At 42.6% G+C, this 21,227-nt stretch overlaps 1 protein-coding gene across 1 annotated transcript in view; it reads right to left on the bottom strand.

The window, feature by feature from the left end:
* LOC126474677 (diuretic hormone receptor-like) overlaps positions 1-21,227 on the bottom strand; it is a gene marked incomplete at its 3' end in the record, with an annotated part of 1,060,935 nt that overhangs the window by 120,138 nt on the left and 919,570 nt on the right. The window contains exons 8-9 of the mRNA XM_050102155.1: positions 15,534-15,627; positions 1,141-1,221 (exon numbers count right to left, since the gene is read on the bottom strand). Coding sequence (XP_049958112.1) covers positions 1,141-1,221; positions 15,534-15,627 — 175 coding nt within the window. The remainder of the gene's footprint in view (positions 1-1,140; positions 1,222-15,533; positions 15,628-21,227) is intronic.

The raw sequence follows: 21,227 nt of genomic DNA, 5'->3' as shown, positions 1-21,227 counted from the left end.
TAGTTTACGACGTTGAGACAATCAACATTACTCCTGCAACATAAAACGAATATATTAAACTTTTGATATATATTTTACGTTTCTTTCGCGTATAGTTTTGTAGCACTAGTATGGCCTTTCTGCCTACAGCCCTTGTAACACTGCGGTTATGGTTGTCCTACAACATTTAAATTCACATTTATCGCCATAGGTAAACGTATCCACGAGTGGTTAAATGAGATATGTCCTCTGGTAGAGGAACATTTAGTTCATAACAATAGCCTTATTGTATATATGACTGGTCAATTTTTAGAATTATTAGTTCTCTATCACTTGCATACTGCTCGTGCTTTGTGTCGATCATTACGAAATCATATTTCTACTGTTATATCAAATAACGGTTACTGTAGATGACGAGGGGAAAAGGACCGAAACGTAGTATTCCTATAAAGTATTCCTGTATTCATTTCTTAAAATTAGTTCTTGAACTTTAGTAAGTTTTCTTGGGACAGTTTGCATCAATCTTCAAGTGTCTGCAGTTAAGTTTTGTAAGCATCTCATTGACACTCTTCCACGGGTCAGATAAACCCGTGTCATTCGTGCTGTCCTTCTTAGTATGCTTTCGGTATCCCCTATTAATTCTATTTGGTACACATGTGACCACTATTCAGGGATGGGACAGATGAGTCTTTTCTTATCATGCATGACATTAAAATTGCAGTTTAATCTTGCCCTAAAAGCAAAATTGCCCATATCTGCTGATTTATCATAACTGTTTGCTTTGGATACACTTTTTAATGGCTTGAAAAAATTTTACGGTCATTAGCGCTTGAGTGCAGGTGCTTTAGTAAACAATATATTCTTTCAAATCACCTAATAGCCGCGCATGCATGGCCGTGTGAGAGAGTGTCTGTGTGTGTGTGTGTGTGTGTGTGTGTGTGTGTGTGTGTGTGTGTTTGCGGGGAGGGGGGAGCGCATGCTCGCGAGCTATGATTTTTGTCAGTGCTTTCTCGAGATTTCCTCTTTTTTGTCGACATTACGTTGTAGACTGTCACTGCAACATTGAACGCAATTTTCTTTCTGTGGCTCGTAAAGTATAATAGAAATTTTATAATTGAAATTAAAAATTATCTTGCAGAGGATTCAAAATGAAGTACTTACCCCAGCCAATTATTACGTAGGCGCTGAGTTGTATGTTTTTCCCCGTAAATGTCTCCACCACCAAAATATACAGGTACAGACCTAAAACAGAAAAGAACTATGAACTTAGTTGTGTAATACCTAACACAAAAACGACGATCCAGAAATATATTCACTTCTGTCGATAAGCTTTCTTACACCATTAAGAAAATTGTTCACATTTTTCTGGATTTGCATGCTGCAAGCTGTTAATATTAGAATCGATTTAATTATGTCGAGTTTTGCACTCCAAGATGATTGCATTAGAGGGAAATAATATGTTTTAATTCCTGAAATATGCATCTAGGTAAAATGAAAGTTCGGTCATATCTGTCATACTTCAGTGCTTCAAAAACAAACTTAAAATCCATTCAGTTTCAGTTTTTACGTTTTTCGTTCGAGTGTTCAATTTAGGAGTGATGTAGTTAAACACAACGTGGGAGGTAAACATTCTAAGCAACAGTTTATCGAAACACAGTATTCATGGTGCTAGCAAGCATTTTTGAAAATGAACGTGGTAGAGACGGTTTAGATACTTTCTCAGTTTATACGTCGAGATAAGTCCCTTTATGACACAGAAGGAACATTAAGAAACGTCATTGAGGTAGAAAAAAACTGCAACAACCCGTACGCTTTTGAAACAGATGCTTTATTCTTCACTGGCATTTCCGGAAACAAGTGTGCTGTTCTCAGACCATTATTTCCGGAAATAAGTGTGCTGTTCTCAAACCATTATGAATAAGGTAAGGAGATTATGGTATAATATACTGTCAACAACGAGATCATTAGAGACGAAGGACACGTTTAGAATGGAAAAGAGTGTGTAATATACTGAACCATGTGTTCCTTAAAGGTATCGTGCCTGCAGTCGTCATAACCAGGATAATAAAGTACGGAAAAGGTACTACGGCTGCACAGAGATTTGGAAATTCAGATTCAGTGTATTAATCACCGAAACACCTCTATCAGTACATCCCTTGTTTTGATATCGTAATCTGTTATTTACACACGTCTGTATGTATACGCTAGGCTTATAGCAACACTTTTTTAAGCTTTACGCCCTAGTGAATCATCTTAAAAGCCTAGAATATAGAGACGAACATTTAGCCAGGTGGCCTTTTACTGTGTGTAGAACAAACGAAGTATAGTATATTAGACACTGGAACTGCTTACGCACGAGGAAAACAGTTTGAGAGCAGCCTTAAAGCGGACATGGGTGAAGCTATGTTTCAACACCCTACAGAGCGAGTCGAGGTTGCCTTCGCTCGTATTTCACAGATTGCGGAATGTGGCGGAAATGATGCTGAGAATGTATGTGACGTATATTCGTGGGGACTGGTTTATGGAAGTCACAGGAAATGAGGGTTAGTATTAAAGCTGTGGATCCGTTCAAGAGTAGGAATTCCAAGTATGTTACTGTGCCTGTCGTAACTGGTACCTTATCCTTCCATACAAGACTGTGTCGAGGCAAACTCAAAAGCATTACTTCTACGTACATTGGTCTGTTAGACTGCACAAATTCGCTGAACAGTTCAGCAATTTTTAAACACCTGAATAGGAGAAATATGAATTTGTTCCGTGGAAGCAACTAAGAACTTGTAGGGGATGGACACAGCACAACATCGTAGACATAATGCACGCCACCAAAAACGGTAGGTTCTCCGTCAAGGAAGGGTTTCAGGTGAGCTCTCCAGCCAGCAATATTATAGCGACCGAGATCTGAGAAATTCCCGTTTGTACACTCTTAAACTGTGCAGCTTGAGACGATTCCTAAATGAAGTAGGCGCGGACTGTGTCGTCGGGAATTGGTATTATCAAACGACAAGATGGGACACACAATGAGAAGCAACAGTTCTGCATGGGAATGTCAGGTTGTCAACTAAAGCATCGACAACTCCTACGGTGCTGAGATATTGCCTATTGGCATTCGCTGGATAGTTTGAAGAAGCACACCATCACAGTAAAGAAGGTGTAGACCATGTAGTTTTCGTTACTGCATCGTAATAAAAAATTAACATGTCAGTGTTCATGGAAAGTTGAAAAACTTTGTGCTGGGCGTTATACAATCTTTTGTATCAAACCACAATGGCTGCAGACAATACTACAGCTGTGACATAATTCACGAGGTACAAATGATTTAAAATGATCTGATTAGTTAATTGTAATGAAATGGCCAGCCGCGGTGGTCTAGCGGTTCTAGGCGCTCAGTCCGGAGCCGCACGACTGCTACGGACGCAGGTTCGAATCCTGCCTCGGGCATGGATGTGTATGATGTCCTTAGGTTGGTTAGGTTTAAGTAGTTCTAAGTTCTAGGGGACTGATGACCATAGATGTTAAGTCCCATAGTGCTCAGAGCCATATGAACCAGCTTGACAATTCTGAGCAGTTACAGTGACAAACCGAGTGCCTTCTGTGACTTCTGCATCACTGAAAAGTGTGAATTTCTATATGAAGCTCAGTATTCCGTAGCAAATCCTATCACACGTAAATTTATATCTACGTTTCATTTTTGTTGATTAGGTGGCACGCAACGGAAGATTGTAATGACAATGCGGAAATTTGTGTCATAGTGTGTAGGAGAGGGTGCGTGAAATTTACCCTTTATAGCAATACAAAACTTCCTTCCGAAGAGGCCTTGCCAAATCGTCATCATTGTACTCCTCATGTACACTGTCCGCACAGTAGAGGGTATACGATACCACACATTTCACTGACTCATCTTGCAGGTACGCTAATATTTTATCTGTCACTTCTTTCTCAGTCTGCGAAATTCTATGTGTTCCTTTCTGATGAAATGTAAACTTCGGCAACTGTTGAAGATATACAGTAATGCAAAGCTTGCTTTACCTATCGTTTCCATTGATCTGCTTTGTATCAGCACTAAAAGCAGTGTAGCACTCGTCGTCTAAGCAGTTCAATTACGCTCTGTAGCGTGAAGCCGCGCTCACCATTGGATAACTCCAGTCCCGCCCCCTGTTCCCATTAGCAGCCAATATTGTGTTTGCTTGGTAGACAGCATATGAGGCTTCAAATGCGGTAAACAGCATTGATCTTTTGCGACCTCACACTCAAGGGTTTCCTTGTTATATATCATCGATCTATTAAATTCAAACTTTTCCTGGTATTACCAACTTCAAACACTTGTAGTCGCCTCCATATTTTCGTGTCCTTTCACGGTGTGGACTGTTAGTTGCTTAAGACTAAAGTTATGCTCAGTATCACATTCATATGGGTTCCAATCAAGCTCAGAGATCTTCGGCCACTGGGACTACGTGGTTACGATCACTTGTATTTGCCGCACAGGTTAAATGTTAGGGGTTGTTTGCCAAAATGGGCACCAACCGACAAAATCATTGGTCCTTACACGAACTGGACCTGGACGAGCAATTTCCAACATTTGGAGCTTGTGTCCCATACGTTTAATAATTTCATTCACTTGTTCATTATTCAGTTATTACTTCCGAATAATCTTGGACCCTTTTGTAGCACTTCGTGTGAGCTCGTCTTTTTCTACCTTTAATAAAGGGGGTCAAATCGCGTTATCTTTGAGTCACGTTTACCTTCAGGGAGTAAAGTTGAAATGGATAAAATGTTTTCTTCGCTTTGTACGAATACTTGCAGTTTATCGCTCGTGGTCGTGCGGTAACTTTCTCGCTTCCCGCGCCTTGGTTCCCGGGTTCGATTACCGGCGGGGTCAGGGATTTTCTCTTCCTCGTGATGACTGGGTGTTGTGTGATGTCCTTAGGTTAGTTAGGTTTAAGTAGTTATAGGGGACTGATGACCATAGCTGTTAAGTCCCATAGTGCTCAGAGCCATTTTGCAGTTTATCAAAATAAGACTTTTTACGAATATGAAAGCGTATTACTTTTTTATAAAAGGGTAAGGCTATTTTGACCTTATCAACATCATTTTTCGTCTTGTACGCTACTATTGTGACTGAAGGGCCCAGGGATATTGCTTCCGCGGAGGCCTTGTTAGACGAGCACTTGGGGATGGCACACTGTGTATGGTGCTGACGCAGCAGCCAACTTGCACTGTGTGATTTTCACTCGCACATATGATTTTCGTGCTGGAATGGTCACACCAACAGGGCTGCTTTCAGTGCTATTTATCTTCAGTTAACTTCAGATCGCCCAGATGACAATGTCAACTACATATTATATAAATAGTTTGACTGCATTGACTGTATTTCTTTAACAAGGACTGTGTCCCGATCGATGTTGAACGAGTGCGTTAAAATTCGGTTACACGCTAAACTACACTGATTAAAGTATCTAGGTATTACAATTAAGAGCAACATAAAATGAAACAATCTCTTGTGGAATGTTGTGGGGGAGCTGAATACATGGGAGCGAAGAATCTTTTAGCCAGCCTTCACTACTCTTGTTGGTTCCCTTCAGGAGTACTTCCGCGTGGCGTGGGTTCTTTAGTAGATATGATTGACAAATGATGTAGAGCAAGTACGGAAACAGTAGATTATCCTTAATCATTGCGAAATAGAGGAGGTAGGGTCACGGACATGATAAGCGAGTTGTGGTGGCAATCATTAAAACAGATTTCCTCGTTGGAAACGACGAGGAACAACTTCCTGCTTCCAATCCCAAAATACTTACGGTATTATAATCGCATTTACGAAAGGAAATACGCCCATAGGAATTAAATAAGTTAGAACCCGCATGCAGTTCATTTTTCTCTTGTATACTCGAGAGTGGAACGGTATTAATATGTTCTTAAAGTATTTATGTAGACTGTCTGCCAGACAACTGAGAAATTCAGAGTAGTTTTGCAAATGTAGTGCAAAGAAAGCTGGTTAGAAGGCTAGCCACTTCTGTGTAGCGATTTGAAGTAGACGCTTCAAACACCTTTTCATCTGCTCAGATCTTGTCTGCTCCGGAGACCAGTTAGCATTATGTCGCAGTGCAAGGGTAAACATTCTTAAGTGGCATATCTGACGCTCGGAAAATCGTCACGTGATACCGAAGTACAAATTAAACTCCGTAAAATTGAATGTACGCGGCTGTTTCTTTTTTTGTGATTTGAATTGTCCATTTTCATGCGCTAAATCAACGGACCTAACCTTAGCTGTTAGATGACAGTTAACTTTATTTTACTACAACGTGGTACAGATTCTCCACTTATATTTCTGTGATTTAAATTTAAAGTTTAGTGAATGTACACTGGTGTACAAAACTCAATGACTATATAACTTTGGTATATTGTGTAGCTGCCAAGTCACATAGCTCGCTGAAACTTGGACCATAAATAGTGTTGTGACCGTAGAAAATTTTAATTTTTATTCTTGCTTTTGTGACCATAATAAGAGTCCAGGCTCCATAGGCAACCAACCAGCCGACATTAAGAAATAGTCCACGTGGACGTAGGAACAAGATAAGCGGCGGAGGCTGCCAAGTATGGCTTGTTGATCAAATAACTTAGTGTTTGACTTCGTGCCAGAGGAAGCAGCATGAATCAAGCTTGCGCAATGGAAGACGCAAACACCAGGGCGATAATACAGCAAGAGAGAGTGTCAGTCACGTGCGGAAAAGACTCGTGTGGAACCAAATTAAGTTGTGTGCAGCTAGAAACGAAAGTGTAGTGTGGAACCGAAGGCATTCTTGCGTAAGCCGACCAATTAGAAACGAGAGTGTCGTGTGGAACCTTAGGCATTATTGTGCAATCCGATCACTTAGAAATGAAAGGGTCGTGTGAAACAAATTAACTCGTGTGCACCCAAGTACATGAGAAACGAAATAAAAGACCAGGCAGCGGAATAGCTAGAAGCAGAGATTCAGATGCAGATTCAGAGCCAGTGCCGGCAGTTTGAAGATTCCACAGCGAGACGCCAGCGAGGCCTAGTTGGCCCATAGCAGGTGATACAGCTGATAAAGACTTCAGCTATGAGAAGACGGTGATAGACTCTGGTGGACACTCAGGAACTGCAGGTCAAGTAGAATTTTTAGAGTTTCATTGGAATAGTGTTGAACAGAGGCTGTCAGTCTTTGTCTCAATTACTTAGAGAGATTTCAGAGCTAACCAAGAACAAGTGATTGCTTTGTACTTGTTTCTTATATGTACTGGCATTTGGTTTGAAGTAGCAAGTCCGAATAAATAGACTGAATCTTACTAAGGGGTTTATTGCAATTCTGTAACCTATTTTCAGGAAACTTATTTGCTTCAAACCATGGATATTCTCTCCCTCTCATCTTCGATGTAAAGGCTGACAGCAATTTATAACTAACCCATTTGTGGTTAACGTCCCAATTGCACTACGCAGTTCACACTTACTTCATTGTGGTGTAGTGAGGCTGTGCCAGGACACGACAATAGAAAGAACTGCTACGGTATAGTACAGAAGGATAACCAAAAGGAGTATGCAGTGAGAGGAGCAGAAACGACACTTTTATTCAAAGGCAATAAATACACGTAAGCGACCATGGGCATTACATGACGGTACGTTGTTCTTAATATGGTGTGTGATCCCCACGGTCACCAGTGCACACTGTGCAGCGTGCTCCCACGCTGGTCACAATGTTGGTAAGTTTTCGTTGTATCGGCTTTCCATTCCTCAACCAGAGCAGTTGACAACTACTAGACGGTCGCTGGTGCACGTGGACGGAGCGCAGAACGTATCCCCAACGCGTCACACACGTGCTCAGTGGGATGTCAGTCAGGGTAAAGGGCAGCATGTCCATTCTCCGAATGTCCTCCGGTTCCAACAGCTCCTCCATCTACGCTGTTCGAGACTGTCGCGCATTGTCATCCACAAAAATGAAGCAGAACGGATGCATCCTTGGGAATAATTGGAAGAGGAAGGAGTACAGTGTCACAATAAGGCAGACCGGCGAGTCTATCGATAAGCTGGAGGTCAGTGCAACCATGCCACTTTACGCCTCCCCACACCATGCCACCTGGACAACCAAAATGATCATGTTCAACAGCATTCAGTGGTTCGAGGTTGGAACACGTAATGCACCCAGTAAAAATTTCGAATATGACGGTTTTAGAGGTCTGCATGCTATGATATGAGGAGGCATAAGGTTGCATGGGCGAACTGATCTCCAAATCTTGGAAGATGGTACACTTACTGGCCGACTTCATTCTGACATCGTAAGCGTTTCTCATGTGCGTCTTTTCAGGTGTTCCCCAGACTCAGATCTCATGGAGGGTTTGAGATGTATTGGGGAGGCGTACTGCAGTACGTCCACATCCGCCATCGATCATTCAGGAATGTCAGCCGCGCTGGTGGAGGCATGGTGCGTCCCGTCACAAGAACGTATCAACAATGTGGTCAGCATGGCAGTACGTCGTAGAGCATGCATTGGCGTCAGTGGTGGTCGCACACCGTACTATGAACGAGGTACCGCCTTCTGTGACGTTAAGTGGACGATCACGAATCGAGGCGACTTCAGTGTAATAGTCGACTTCAAATAAGTCGAATTAAGTCGGGTGATGCTGAGGGAATTGGATTAGGAAATGAGACACTTAAAGTAGTAAAGAAGTTTTGCTATTTGGGGAGCAAAATAACTCATGATGAACGAAGTAGAGAGGATATAAAATGTAGACTGGCAATGGCAAGGAAAGAGTTTCTGAAGAAGAGAAATTTGTTAACATCGAGTATAGATTTAAGTGTCAGGAAGTCGTTTCTGAAAGTATTTGTATGGAGTGTAGCCATGTATGGAAGTGAAACGTGGACGATGAATAGTTTAGACAAGAAGAGAATAGAAGCTTTCGAAATGTGGTGCTACAGAAGAATGCTGAAGATTAGATGGTTAGATCACATAACTAATGAGGAGGTACTGAATAGGATTGGGGAGGAGTTTATGGCACAACTTCACTAGAAGAAGGGATCGGTTGGTAGTACATGTTCTGAGGCATCAGGGATCACCAATTTAGTATTGGAGGGCAGCGTGGAGGGTAAATAAAAATCGTAGAGGGAGACCAAGAGATGAATACACCAACCAGATTCAGAGGGATGTAGGCTGCAGTACGTACTGGGAGATGAAGAAGCATGCACAGGATGGTGTAGCGTGGAGAGCTGCATCAAACCAGTCTCAGGACTGAAGACCACAACAACAACAAATAAGTGTCATTTCTTTTCAAAAAAATGGTTCAAATGGATCTAAACACTATGGGACTTAACATCTGATGTCATCAGCCTCATAGACTTAGAACTACTTAAACCTAAGTAACCTAAGTACATCACACACATCCATGCCCGAGGCAGGATTCGAACCTGCGAACGTAGCAGCAGCGCGGTTCCGGACTGAAGCCCCTAGAACCGCTGGCCCATTTCTTTTCGCCTCACAGTTTATTTCTTTCAGCTACCTTCTGTATTACAATCTAGAAGTTCCATGTACGGTCAAAGTTCCATTGAGCTGTGTCATTGGGCACGGCAGGAAGTTAATTTCGTCCCAAAGTTTTGTATACCAGTGCATATGCATCCGCTTCGAGCAACTTATCCGACTTGAAAACATTGTCGAAGTAGCTGCCAAAATTATTTATGGAGAAACAAACAGTACATAGCTTTCAATCTCATTATTTTAGAAACACCCAGTACATCAATAACAAAGGGAAGTATTATTGCACAAACGTTTCATGAAGCACACCTCATAGTAATGTGAAATCAGGATGCAGAGGAGAGAAAAATCGTTTTTCGTTTGTCCCTTGTGCGGTTGTGTTTAACAAAGCGGCCACGTTTTCAGATGGGTGTTTAACAGGACAGCTCTGAGGCAGCGTTCGCCAACGTTATCAGGGAATAAACGGGGTGCGAAATATTAAAGGCCTATCCCACGGCAGATTTATGACTGCTCGTTAAATTTCATGTAGATGAGAGTTCGTAAACCTGTAACGTGTGAGCCATAAACTTCAAAAGACTTTTAAGTCTCGTTGCTACCAACCAACTTTCATCCATTGTGGTGTACAGATGCAACCGCATACAATAAAGTGCTCTCACACCTTTGCCAGCAACAGTGTAAAAATAATGCACGAAACATATAAGTTATGTAATAAGTTTCTAAATTTCCTTGCTAGAATTAATTGTAAAACACGATACATCTCAATGTGAAGGAGTTTAAGTCAGGACCCCAAGTTTTACTCACTAAAAAGGAGCAGTTGTCAGAAACCTCTTTAACAGCCAACGACAAGCGTGTTTTAACGTGTAAAATATAACAAATACAAATTCCCAGACAATTTTCTTGATATTTACACATGAGCGATATGAAGTAACGTAACATACTAACTACTTGGTAGAAATGAAAGAAAGTGCAGGAACGTGTTGTCAGAGATCTCCCAGTTGTATACAACAAGTTGGATGTCATGTGCTGTGGGGTCAGCTTGACTAATGTTCGGTTACAGCGTTAGTAGTGTCCTGCATGATACAGTCACGTCGTTTAAATATCTGGTCGTATCGTTGCAAAACGATATGAAATAGAATGGCCATGTGACGATTGTGATAGGGTAGGCGAAAGGTCGACTTTGGTTTATTGCGAGAATTTCGGAAAAGTGTGCTTCACCTGTATAGGAGACAGCATACAGGACGCTGGTGCGACCTACGCTTGAGTACTGTACGAGTGTTTCAGATCCATACCAGGTTGGGTTAAAGGAAGACGTCGAAGAAGTTTAGAGGAGAGCTGCTAGATTTGTTGTTGGTACGTTCGGACAACACGCAAGTATTGCGAAGTTGCTTCGGGAACACAAATGGGAATCCCTGGAGGGAATGCGGCGTTCTTTCCGAGGAACGCTACTGAGATGATTTGGAGAACCGAAAATTGAAGCTAATTGCAGAATGATTCTGCTACCACGGGTACAAATTTCCCGTAACGACGACGAAGACGATACGAGATATTACTGCTCAAACAAAGGCGTATAGACAGTCGTTTGCCCCTCGATGTATTTGCAAGAGGAACATAAAAGGACATGACTCATTGTACGTGGTGATACAGGGTAATGTGTGCCACACAATGTACGATGGCTAGCGGAGTATGTAAGTGGATGTAGACGTATAGTGTAAAATGCAACTGGTAACGGAACTCCAGACAGATGACGTAACGCGAGCAGATTGTGCATGTGTGTGTATGTGTGAATCAGCGAGAAGTGACGGTGCACGGTGACGCTGTTCTTCATTTCATCACAGTCCGAAGACTACTTTTGGATGATTTTACACGTGGAAGAATCATCAGGAAACAAGAAGAAGGACAAAGTGGGTCGAGTGTAACGAAGGACTTGGGTATTGCTCACATCATTGTTTCACGTGCATGAAGAGAATTCCGAACCACTGCTGCCCGAAGCAGAGGAGGGGATCGTTCAAGATAAACTACATGATTAGATGACCGCTACAGTGTTTAGTAGGTAAGAAGAGACCCAAGTCAAACACCGGGTGCGATTGCCACGACATAAAACAGGAATGCAAGGCATAGAGTGTCACGCTCCATAGTGGCTCGGTGACTGCGTCGGGGTGGTCTCTCTTTGCATGATGTCTAGTACGTTCTGTTCTGTTGGCACCCGCATATGGGCGGCACCGTTGACAATGGTGCCAAGAGAACGTTGACTGGATCAACGAGCAGTGGGACCTAAGGTTCTTCTCGGCTGAGAGCAAGTGTTTCAGTAATGATTCAGGACCCACGATCACATGGTGAGAACTGGAACACGTAATTCCGCAAGGAATATGGTCACCATGATTGTTTTGGTGGCCGGCCGTATGGAAGAGCGGTTCTAGGTGCATCAGTCTGGAACTGCGTGACCGCTACGGTCGCAGGTTCGAATCCTGCCTCGGGCATGGATGTGTGTGATGTCCTTAGGTTAGTTAGGCTTAAGTAATTCTAAGTTCTAGGGAACTGATGACCTCAGATGCTAAGTCTCATAGGGCTTAGAGCCATTTAAACCATTTGTTTTGGTGGTCTAGGCGTTATGGTGTCGGGAGGCACAACACTACAAGGGGATGCAGGCCTCCAAATCTTTGAGCACGACACACTCACCTGTCATAGTTACTGTGACACTGCACTTATTCCCCATGTACGTCTTTTATGGGGAACATTGTGAGATACGTTGGGAAGACGTATTGCATAACGTCCATATGCTTCAACAGCTTTTCAGCAGTTGTGGATCGCGCTGGTGCTCGAATGGAACACCCTACTAAAAGAACTCCTCCAGTCTAGTGACCAGTATGGGAGGATGTTGCAGAGCATGCATAGTTGTCCGTGCTGATAACATTCCCTATTGAGAACCATTTCCCTCCCTTCGTAATCATCATCTCATAAATCTCGATGACTTCAGGTCAATTATTCTGTTTCAATAAAAGTGTCTTTTCTGTAAGTCCCATTGTCCATTTTTTTCTTACTGTCAATACTATACATTAAAGAATAAAAATATGTGGCGAAAATTTCAGGAAACAATCCTCACATTTAGAACAAGTAAATCTGTTATTAGGACAAGATTTCGGAGACACTTTCAACAGTTCATCACTCATTTACTCTGAAATTAAGTTTCATCCGTGAACAACACATTTACATTAAGTTGAGGGTGATACATCTTCAAATGAACCATTCGCAGGAGTGTACCAGTGCAGGAAAATCAGCTGTCACGCTGTACATGGTACGGATGCAACACTCTCCAATCACGTGGACAAGACTACCTGTTCTGCTTTGTCTTGTGCTGACTTGAAGATTGTCGTCAACTGCACGAAGAAGTTCTTTTCCACCTGAGAAGTCCTTCAGCATCCGCGGGTAGTTGGCTTAAACGTCTCATGCTCCCCAAGACAACGGTCAATTATCTCAAACTTCGTCACGTCGGGGCAATGTCGTTCTGGAAAACTCTCCCCACGCAAACGTTGATTCCACGACCATTAATGTCCAGCAGTCGTAACAGGAAATGGGCATCTGCCAACTAAGCATCTGAATATATACTTCCAGCATTAAACAGTTGATGCTACTTGTTTGATGCCAGCGGTGTAATGAAGCTAGTCGCATGTCAACAAAGCAATGAAGTGATTGACATGTCAACATTTCCTTTATCCAATTCAAACAACTAACACTGGCGGTGAACCTAAGAATTAGAAACTACTGTACAGTCTAACAAAACGCAACCAAGAGGGCATGTTGAATATTTCATGTAGGAGGGCGTTTCATATAATGCCGGCACTTTCAGCTTCTGTGTCTTTTCACGACTAATGTGATTATGAACAGAAGCAGAAAATCAACTCTGTAATGGAATTATAGCTTTTATGGACCCATGTCCATGTAACACATTTTATTTCTCTGTGTGTGGGGAGATGTCCTGAAAGTTTGGCCATGCCTTCTGCTTACACACTGTGTAGTAGCTATTTATTCTAAGTATAGTCCAAGTTCCTTTCTTCGTGCTGTCTCACTTGTTGTGTGAAAGTTACTTTCTTTTACTTAAGTTTGACACATTAGTGTATGACGACACTGAAGTTCATAAAGAATAACGATTTACAAAGAACATTTCGACTTCTAATGCGGTCTAAAATTTGTAGATGTTCAGAGCCCATCAGACTTAAGTTTTTTCCTCAGAGGAGTGAGAAAGGACGTGAATAGCCAGTCGAGTTTTTGCCCTATTGGAGCATTTTCGTTTATTTTTGGTTAACGATAATTACGTCGTATAACTGAAACGAAACTAATTAAAATGGTGGCAAAAGCCATAGGCAGCTATTTGTGAACCGGTGATTGTTGATGTATAGGAAAACCAGGCTGGCAGAAAGTTTGATGATTGACGGCAGACAATTTTGATGGTTGATATATGGTAACGGTAAATTCATTTTTCTGTTTTTCATTGGCGAAGCCAGTTTCGCCTTAAAATCTGAAAATAAGACGGGATGGCACTGGAAAACTAGGTACAGGCTGACTCGTTTAAGTTTCCTTGAGAAGATGAGTTTATTTACAGGGCTCAGTACGAAAAACAAGTGCTCTCTCTGTTCGTATGTTTAGCAAACATTACTTCCCAGTTTCGTGGATAGCTGTTCGCGGGCCACTTACGACGGACATCATGGTGAAACACAGTTTTATGTTAGATCAGGTGTGCACTCAAGTAACATCGATGCTAGATATTTTGGATTAATGGGATAACATATCGTTACGAAATTTTCACGATCCGGTGTCAAACAGATGCATCGCCATCTAACATTTGTAGACAGAAGATTTCACTGTCACAAAACACACCAATCCCACTCACCACTCTTGCTTCTGTTGCTGTCTGTCACAGAGAGAGGTAGAGCAGAGGTTAGAACACGGGACTCTTATTCGGAAGGACGACAGTTCTAATCTACGTCAGGCCAACCATATTTCGGTTTTCTTTGCTTTCCTTAAATCGCTCCACGAAAATGTCGAGATGTTACCTATGAAAAGGACGCAGCCGGTTTTATTCCACTTTCTTTCGTAATTTATGTGACGCTAGAAAAACGAAGAGAACCGAGTGTTCCTTGTCGCAAGTAGTCTGGAGAAAGTCACTCCACACTGCAGCGTCTCTTCAGTCAGGCAGCACATCGTGTAGATTCTTCTGCCAGGCGCCACACTGGGCACAGTTCAGTTGGGCCGTGAGAGCCTCTCATCTGGCTAAGTTAGACACCGATGTAAGTTGTTGGTTTAGAGCCAATGAAAGATTTTTGCAACAACTTCTGCCGTCACTTGCAGCTAGAGTATGGTGAAATCTATTCGCAACCGCAGGGCAAACAATGGGGAAAGTGGAGTCATTTTTAAAGATTTTCTGTCATTTCACTCTTCACTTTGAAGGCATAATTGCAGATAGAGGTTCAACACGCTTTTATCCCCAGCTATAGGTGCACTTTCTATCTTTATACACTAACCTTCCGCAATTACGGTACGAATTACGAGAATATAGTTGTGTGTCCAGATATGCGTTCGTTTCATTCATATTCCAGGTTCCTTGTGCCGGTTCGACAAGGCATTAGCTTAGTACTGTCAACGATTTTTAAACCATTTCTTTTGTATTTTAATTTAATCAGATGAGTTAATTGAGATCCTGTTTTAACTTCGTATATAGCGAGTCCCTTCATCGTTGTTTTTGTGGGCAGTGATTTCATCGCCAGACACATAGTGTCGTTATATTATCTCCATTTAAAGAATCGAATTTTAAACAACCACAACCCACAGAGCGTAATAACAATTTACAAAATGTAAAGCGGGCTTAATCTTGATGTTTTGTAGGTAAGAGTCAAGTTTAGTTTGATTACGAGGATAACTCTCACTTGTTTTAGTAACGCATGTTTCAGTTTTGGCTACGAAATGGTATGAAACATTCGGTAACATGGTGGATTCATATGGCGTAATGGAAAACACTCTGGCATGTGAGTATATACTTAAATAGCGAGAGGAGAAGCTATTCTTTGCTTTTAGACAAATACTTACCCTCAACGAACATCCAAAAGAAATTCGTGAGGTGGAAGTAGTGCAGTAGCAGCATCAGAATGACACACGAGGAGGCATCTGTCTGCACGAGCACCTGAAAAACGCGGCTCATTTTAGACAAGGAAGAAAGGGGACACAACATTCAGTGGCACGGTTAATACGTATGATTAAAGCTAATTATGATTAAAGCAAATTATTCGATCCTCTAACTGAACATCCGTTATGTAGATGGCAAAACGACACAAACAACAAACTCGAAGTGAATGTGGAAATAACATAGCATGACATGTAGAGACCAATGTGTCTTTTGCTACAGTTTCTGTATTCTACAACTGCCTCTAGTACCATGGAATGTATTCTCTCTAATGTCCTTAAAGATGTCCTATCATCCTCTCTCTTCTTCTTTTCAGTGTTTTCCACATAGTCCTTTCCTCTCCGATTCTACATAGAACCTCCTCATTCCTTATCAGTCCACCTAATTTTCACCATTCGTCTGTAGCACCATATCTGAAACGCTTACATTCTCTTCTGTTCCTATTTATCCACAGTCCATGTGTTACTACCGTACAATGCTGTACTCAAAACTCACATTCCCAATTTTTTTCCTGAAATTAAGGTCTGTGTTTGGTACTAGTAGGCTTCTCTTGACAAGGAATGTCCTTTTTGGCAGTGCTAGTCTGCGTTGTCTATGACTTCGACCGCAGTGGTAGGGGGAGGTGGGCTGCAGAGTCGTGGGCAAACTGACGTTGTGGGAAATTTGGACAGGAGCAGAGATTAGTGGAAAAGTTCCTATAGTAAGCAGAGGATTAACTTCACTTGTATTGTTGCACACGTACAAAGACTCACTACAAGTAATAGAGCAAGAAACAGAGTTGATCTATCACAGTGTTTCACAAGGATGAGTCACGTATAGAACTGTCGTAGCAAGGTGTCTCCGAGTGCGAGTGGGGGTGACTCGCTGCCGCTGCCGTCCTAAGTTGTTGCCCTCGAAGTACGGAGATGCTGGAGGGGAGGCTCAGAGGCTGTGCTCCATTGGATCACCCAGATCCTGCATGACTGCTCTTTTCGTTTGACAGATAATTGCAATTCTATTACTAACGTAACGGCGACCGTGTGGTGGTACTCATACGAGTAACTCAGTCGGCTTTTAATGTACTTCTTGCTCTCTATATCATGGGTTATTTTGCTGCCTAGGTGACAGAATTCCCTAATTTCTTGTTCTTCATGGTCCCCAATTCTCATGACTTCTCGCTGTTCTCATTTCTACTACTTCTCATTACCGTGGTCTTCCTTCAGTTGACCTTAAATCCACATTCTGTACTCATTAGGCCGTTCATTCCATTCAACAGTTCCATGTAATTTTTTCCAAACATAACAATGGTATCAGTGAATCTTATCACTGGTATCCAGTCACCCTGAATTTTAATTAGACTCTTGAACCTTTCTTTTATTTCCTTCGCTGCTTCCTCGATGTACAGATTGAACATTAGAGGCGAAGGGCTACATCCCTGTCTTAGAACCTTTTTAATCCGAGGGCTTTAATTTTGGTCTTCCAGCCTTAACGTTCCCTCTTTGTTCTTTTACATATCGTATATTACCCGTCTTCCCCTGTAGCTTACGCTTATTTGTTTTAGAATTTCGAACAGCTTGCACTATTTGACATTATCGAACGATTTTTACAGGTTGACAAATTCTATGAGCGTGTTTTAATTTTTCTTTATTGTTGCTTCCATTATCAGCTATAGCGCCAGAGCTGCCTCTCTAGTGCCTCTACCTTTCCGAATCCCAAACTGATCGTTATCTACCAGATCCTCAGTCTCTTCTTCCGTTCCTCTGTGTGCTATTCTTGTCAACATCTTCTGTGCAAAAGCTGTTAAGCTGATGGTGCGCTAATTCTCATTCTTGTCTGCCCTTGCTGTCTTCGGAATTGTGTGGACGAAATTTTTCCGAAAGTCATAAGGTATGTCCCCAGTCTCATAAGTTCTACAGACCAACGTCAATGGTTGTTTTGTTGCCAATTCCCCCCAATGATTTTAGAACTTCTGATAGAATGTTATCGATCCCTTCTGCCCCATTCGATCTGAAATAGTCCAAAGCCATTTCAGATTCAGACTATAATACTCTCTTCCCTGTCGACTCCTGTCCACTATTACGTCATTAGACATGTTCTCCCAGTCACAGAGGCCTTTAATGTACTCCGTTCACCCACCCGCTCTTTCGTCTGCATTTAACAGCGGAATTTCCATTGCACTGGTAATACTACCGACCTTGCTTTTAATATCAGCAGTGGTTGTCATGAATTTTCTGTATGCTGTGTCAGTATTTCCTATAATCATTTAATTTCCGATTTCCTTACGCTTTTCATGCAGCCGTTTCACCTGAACTTCCTTGCTCCTCCTACTTCTTTCATTCCTAAATGACTTGTATTTTTGCATTCCCGATTTCCTTCAAAATTTTCGTACTTCCATCTTTCGTCTATCAACTGAAGTGCTTCTTCTGTTATTGATGGTTCTCTACTTTCCTTGTACCTACGTTTTCCTTTTCAGTCTCTGAGATTGCCCTTTTTAGAGATGTCCATTTATTTTCACCGGACTTCCCAGTGAGCTATGAATCATCGCGTTATCTATAGCCTCAGATAAATTCAATGGTGTCTCTTCATTCCTTAGTACTTCCACTTCACACATCTTGGCGCATTGATTCTCCCTGTCTAGTCTCATAAACGTCAGTCTGTTCTTCATCATTACTAAATTGCGATGTTTGTCTGGAAATGCTCCTGCAAATACCTAATACCTAATTTCGGAATCTCTCCCTGACGTAATCTAATTGCAATGTTTCCGAAACTCCCAGCCTTTTCCAAGTATACTCCCTCCTCCTGATATTCCTGAAAAGAGTATTAGCTATTACTAGATGAATTTTGCCTTAGAACTCTATAAGTCTTCCTGCTCTCTGAGTCTTACTACCGTGCCCATAGTTTCCCGTAACTCTTTCTTCTATTCTTTCCCCTACAGACGTTTTCCAGCCTCCCATATCTGTTAGATTTTCATCTCCCCTTACGTGCTGAATGAACTGTTCAATATCCGCATATACTTTATCTATATTTTCATCTTCCACTTGCAACGTGCTCATGTGTACTTGAACTTCTGTTGTCGGCGTTGGTTGATGTCAGTTCTGATGAGAAGAACCCTGTCACCGAACTGTTTACAGCAACTCATTCGCTGCCCTATCTTCCTATTCATAGCGAATCTGACCCTATTATACCATTTTCTCTTCTTGTTGCTGTTACCCCACACTCTTGTGACCAGAAATCCATGTCTTCTTGCCATTTCACTACACTGAACGCCACTGTATCTATATACACTCCTGGAAATTGAAATAAGAACACCATGAATTCATTGCCCCAGGAAGGGGAAACTTTATTGACACATTCCTGGGGTCAGATACGTCACATGATCACACTGACAGAACCACAGGCACATAGACACAGGCAACAGAGCATGCACAATGTCGGCGCTAGTACAGTGTATATCCACCTTTCGCAGCAATGCAGGCTGCTATTCTCCCATGGAGACGATCGTAGAGATGCTGGATGTAGTCCTGTGGAACGGCTTGCCATGCCATTTCCACCTGGCGCCTCAGTTGGACCAGCGTTCGTGCTGGACGTGCAGACCGCGTGAGACGACGCTTCATCCAGTCCCAAACATGCTCAATGGGGGACAGATCCGGAGATCTTGCTGGCCAGGGTAGTTGACTTACACCTTCTAGAGCACGTTGGGTGGCACGGGATACATGCGGACGTGCATGGTCCTGTCGGAACAGCGAGTTCCCTTGCCGGTCTAGGAATGGTAGAACGATGGGTTCGATGACGGTTTGGATGTACCGTGCACTATTCAGTGTCCCCTCGACGATCACCAGTGGTGTACGGCCAGTGTAAGAGATCGCTCCCCACACCATGATGCCGGGTGTTGGCCCTGTGTGCCTCGGTCGTATGCAGTCCTGATTGTGGCGCTCACCTGCACGGCGCCAAACACGCATACGACCATCATTGGCACCAAGGCAGAAGCGACTCTCATCGCTGAAGACGACACGTCTCCATTCGTCCCTCCATTCACGCCTGTCGCGACACCACTGGAGGCGGGCTGCACGATGTTGGGGCGTGAGCGGAAGACGGCCTAACGGTGTGCGGGACCATAGCCCAGCTTCATGGAGACGGTTGCGAATGGTCCTCGCCGATACCCCAGGAGCAACAGTGTCCCTAATTTGCTGGGAAGTGGCGGTGCGGTCCCCTACGGCACTGCGTAGGATCCTACGGTCTTGGCGTGCATCCGTGCGTCGCTGCGGTCCGGTCCCAGGTCGACGGGCACGTGCACCTTCCGCCGACCACTGGCGACAACATCGATGTACTGTGGAGACCTCACGCCCCACGTGTTGAGCAATTCGGCGGTACGTCCACCCGGCCTCCCGCATGCCCACTATACGCCCTCGCTCAAAGTCCGTCAACTGCACATACGGTTCACGTCCACGCTGTCGCGGCATGCTACCAGTGTTAAAGACTGCGATGGAGCTCCGTATGCCACGGCAAACTGGCTGACACTGACGGCGGCGGTGCAGAAATGCTGCGCAGCTAGCGCCATTCGACGGCCAACACCGCGGTTCCTGGTGTGTCCGCTGTGCCGTGCGTGTGATCATTGCTTGTACAGCCCTCTCGCAGTGTCCGGAGCAAGTATGGTGGGTCTGACACACCGGTGTCAATGTGTTCTTTTTTCCATTTCCAGGAGTGTAGAATCTTAGCATTTCACTTTTCATATTTTCTAACTTCCATGTCACGTTCAAGCTTCTGACATTACACGACACGACTTTTAGAGAGTCACCGTTTCGTTGGTTGCTGAGTCCTTTTCTCATAGTCACCTCTCCCATGGTAGTTTGCCATACAGACTGGAAGTGAGCAATTATCTGGTGAGAGTAATAGAAAGATGAATGTCGTATAACGCCATGAAAAACATCCAGAACCTCAGCCAGCATTTTTGACGCTGTGGTTTGAGGAAAAGATAACGAGAAATAGACACATTTTGAGACCATAAAGAATACTAATTTCGCTGCAAAGCTTTTAAATGACTACAGCACAAAAGATAATGTAGAGAATATTATTATTTTGTTAAAATTTATTGTATTCCATTTCTGTAGTGTCACAGGGTTTAAATGAAATATCAAGTAGATACTTAACTGAATAGTATTTATGTATGAGCCGGGAGCGTCAGACACTGTTAGTCACTACACGTACTTTGTAGTGTTCATAATTTTATTTGAAGTTAGACAAAAGTATTGCTGCTGCAGAGCGTTTACAAAATCATGTTACAAACGCAGGTTGAATAAGGATGACGTATTAATTCGTTTTCACACATTTACATGAAATGTAAGTGAGAATAGCAATTTATACACATGTTGCTTCAGAAAATGATATACTTACCGTCCACGTCTGACGGGAACAAACGTGTAGTTGAATAAAATACAATTTGCTGTGGTCTTTGGCACCCAAAGCTAACATTAAATAAGATTATTTTAAATTTGTGTTTATTTTCAAAATTAGTAAAAAATGAAGATGTAAGATTATGATTTAACATCATGTCAATAACAATCATCAGAGATTAAGTAAAAACTTGTGAATTATTCGGGTAAATCCGTTACATTAATCGCAGC

Source organism: Schistocerca serialis, chromosome 4 (assembly GCF_023864345.2).
Source record: "Schistocerca serialis cubense isolate TAMUIC-IGC-003099 chromosome 4, iqSchSeri2.2, whole genome shotgun sequence".
In the NCBI taxonomy this organism is placed as follows: Eukaryota; Metazoa; Arthropoda; class Insecta; order Orthoptera; family Acrididae; genus Schistocerca; species Schistocerca serialis.
Note: the sequence above shows the minus strand (reverse complement) of the source record. Positions and strands in the feature narration are given on the sequence as shown.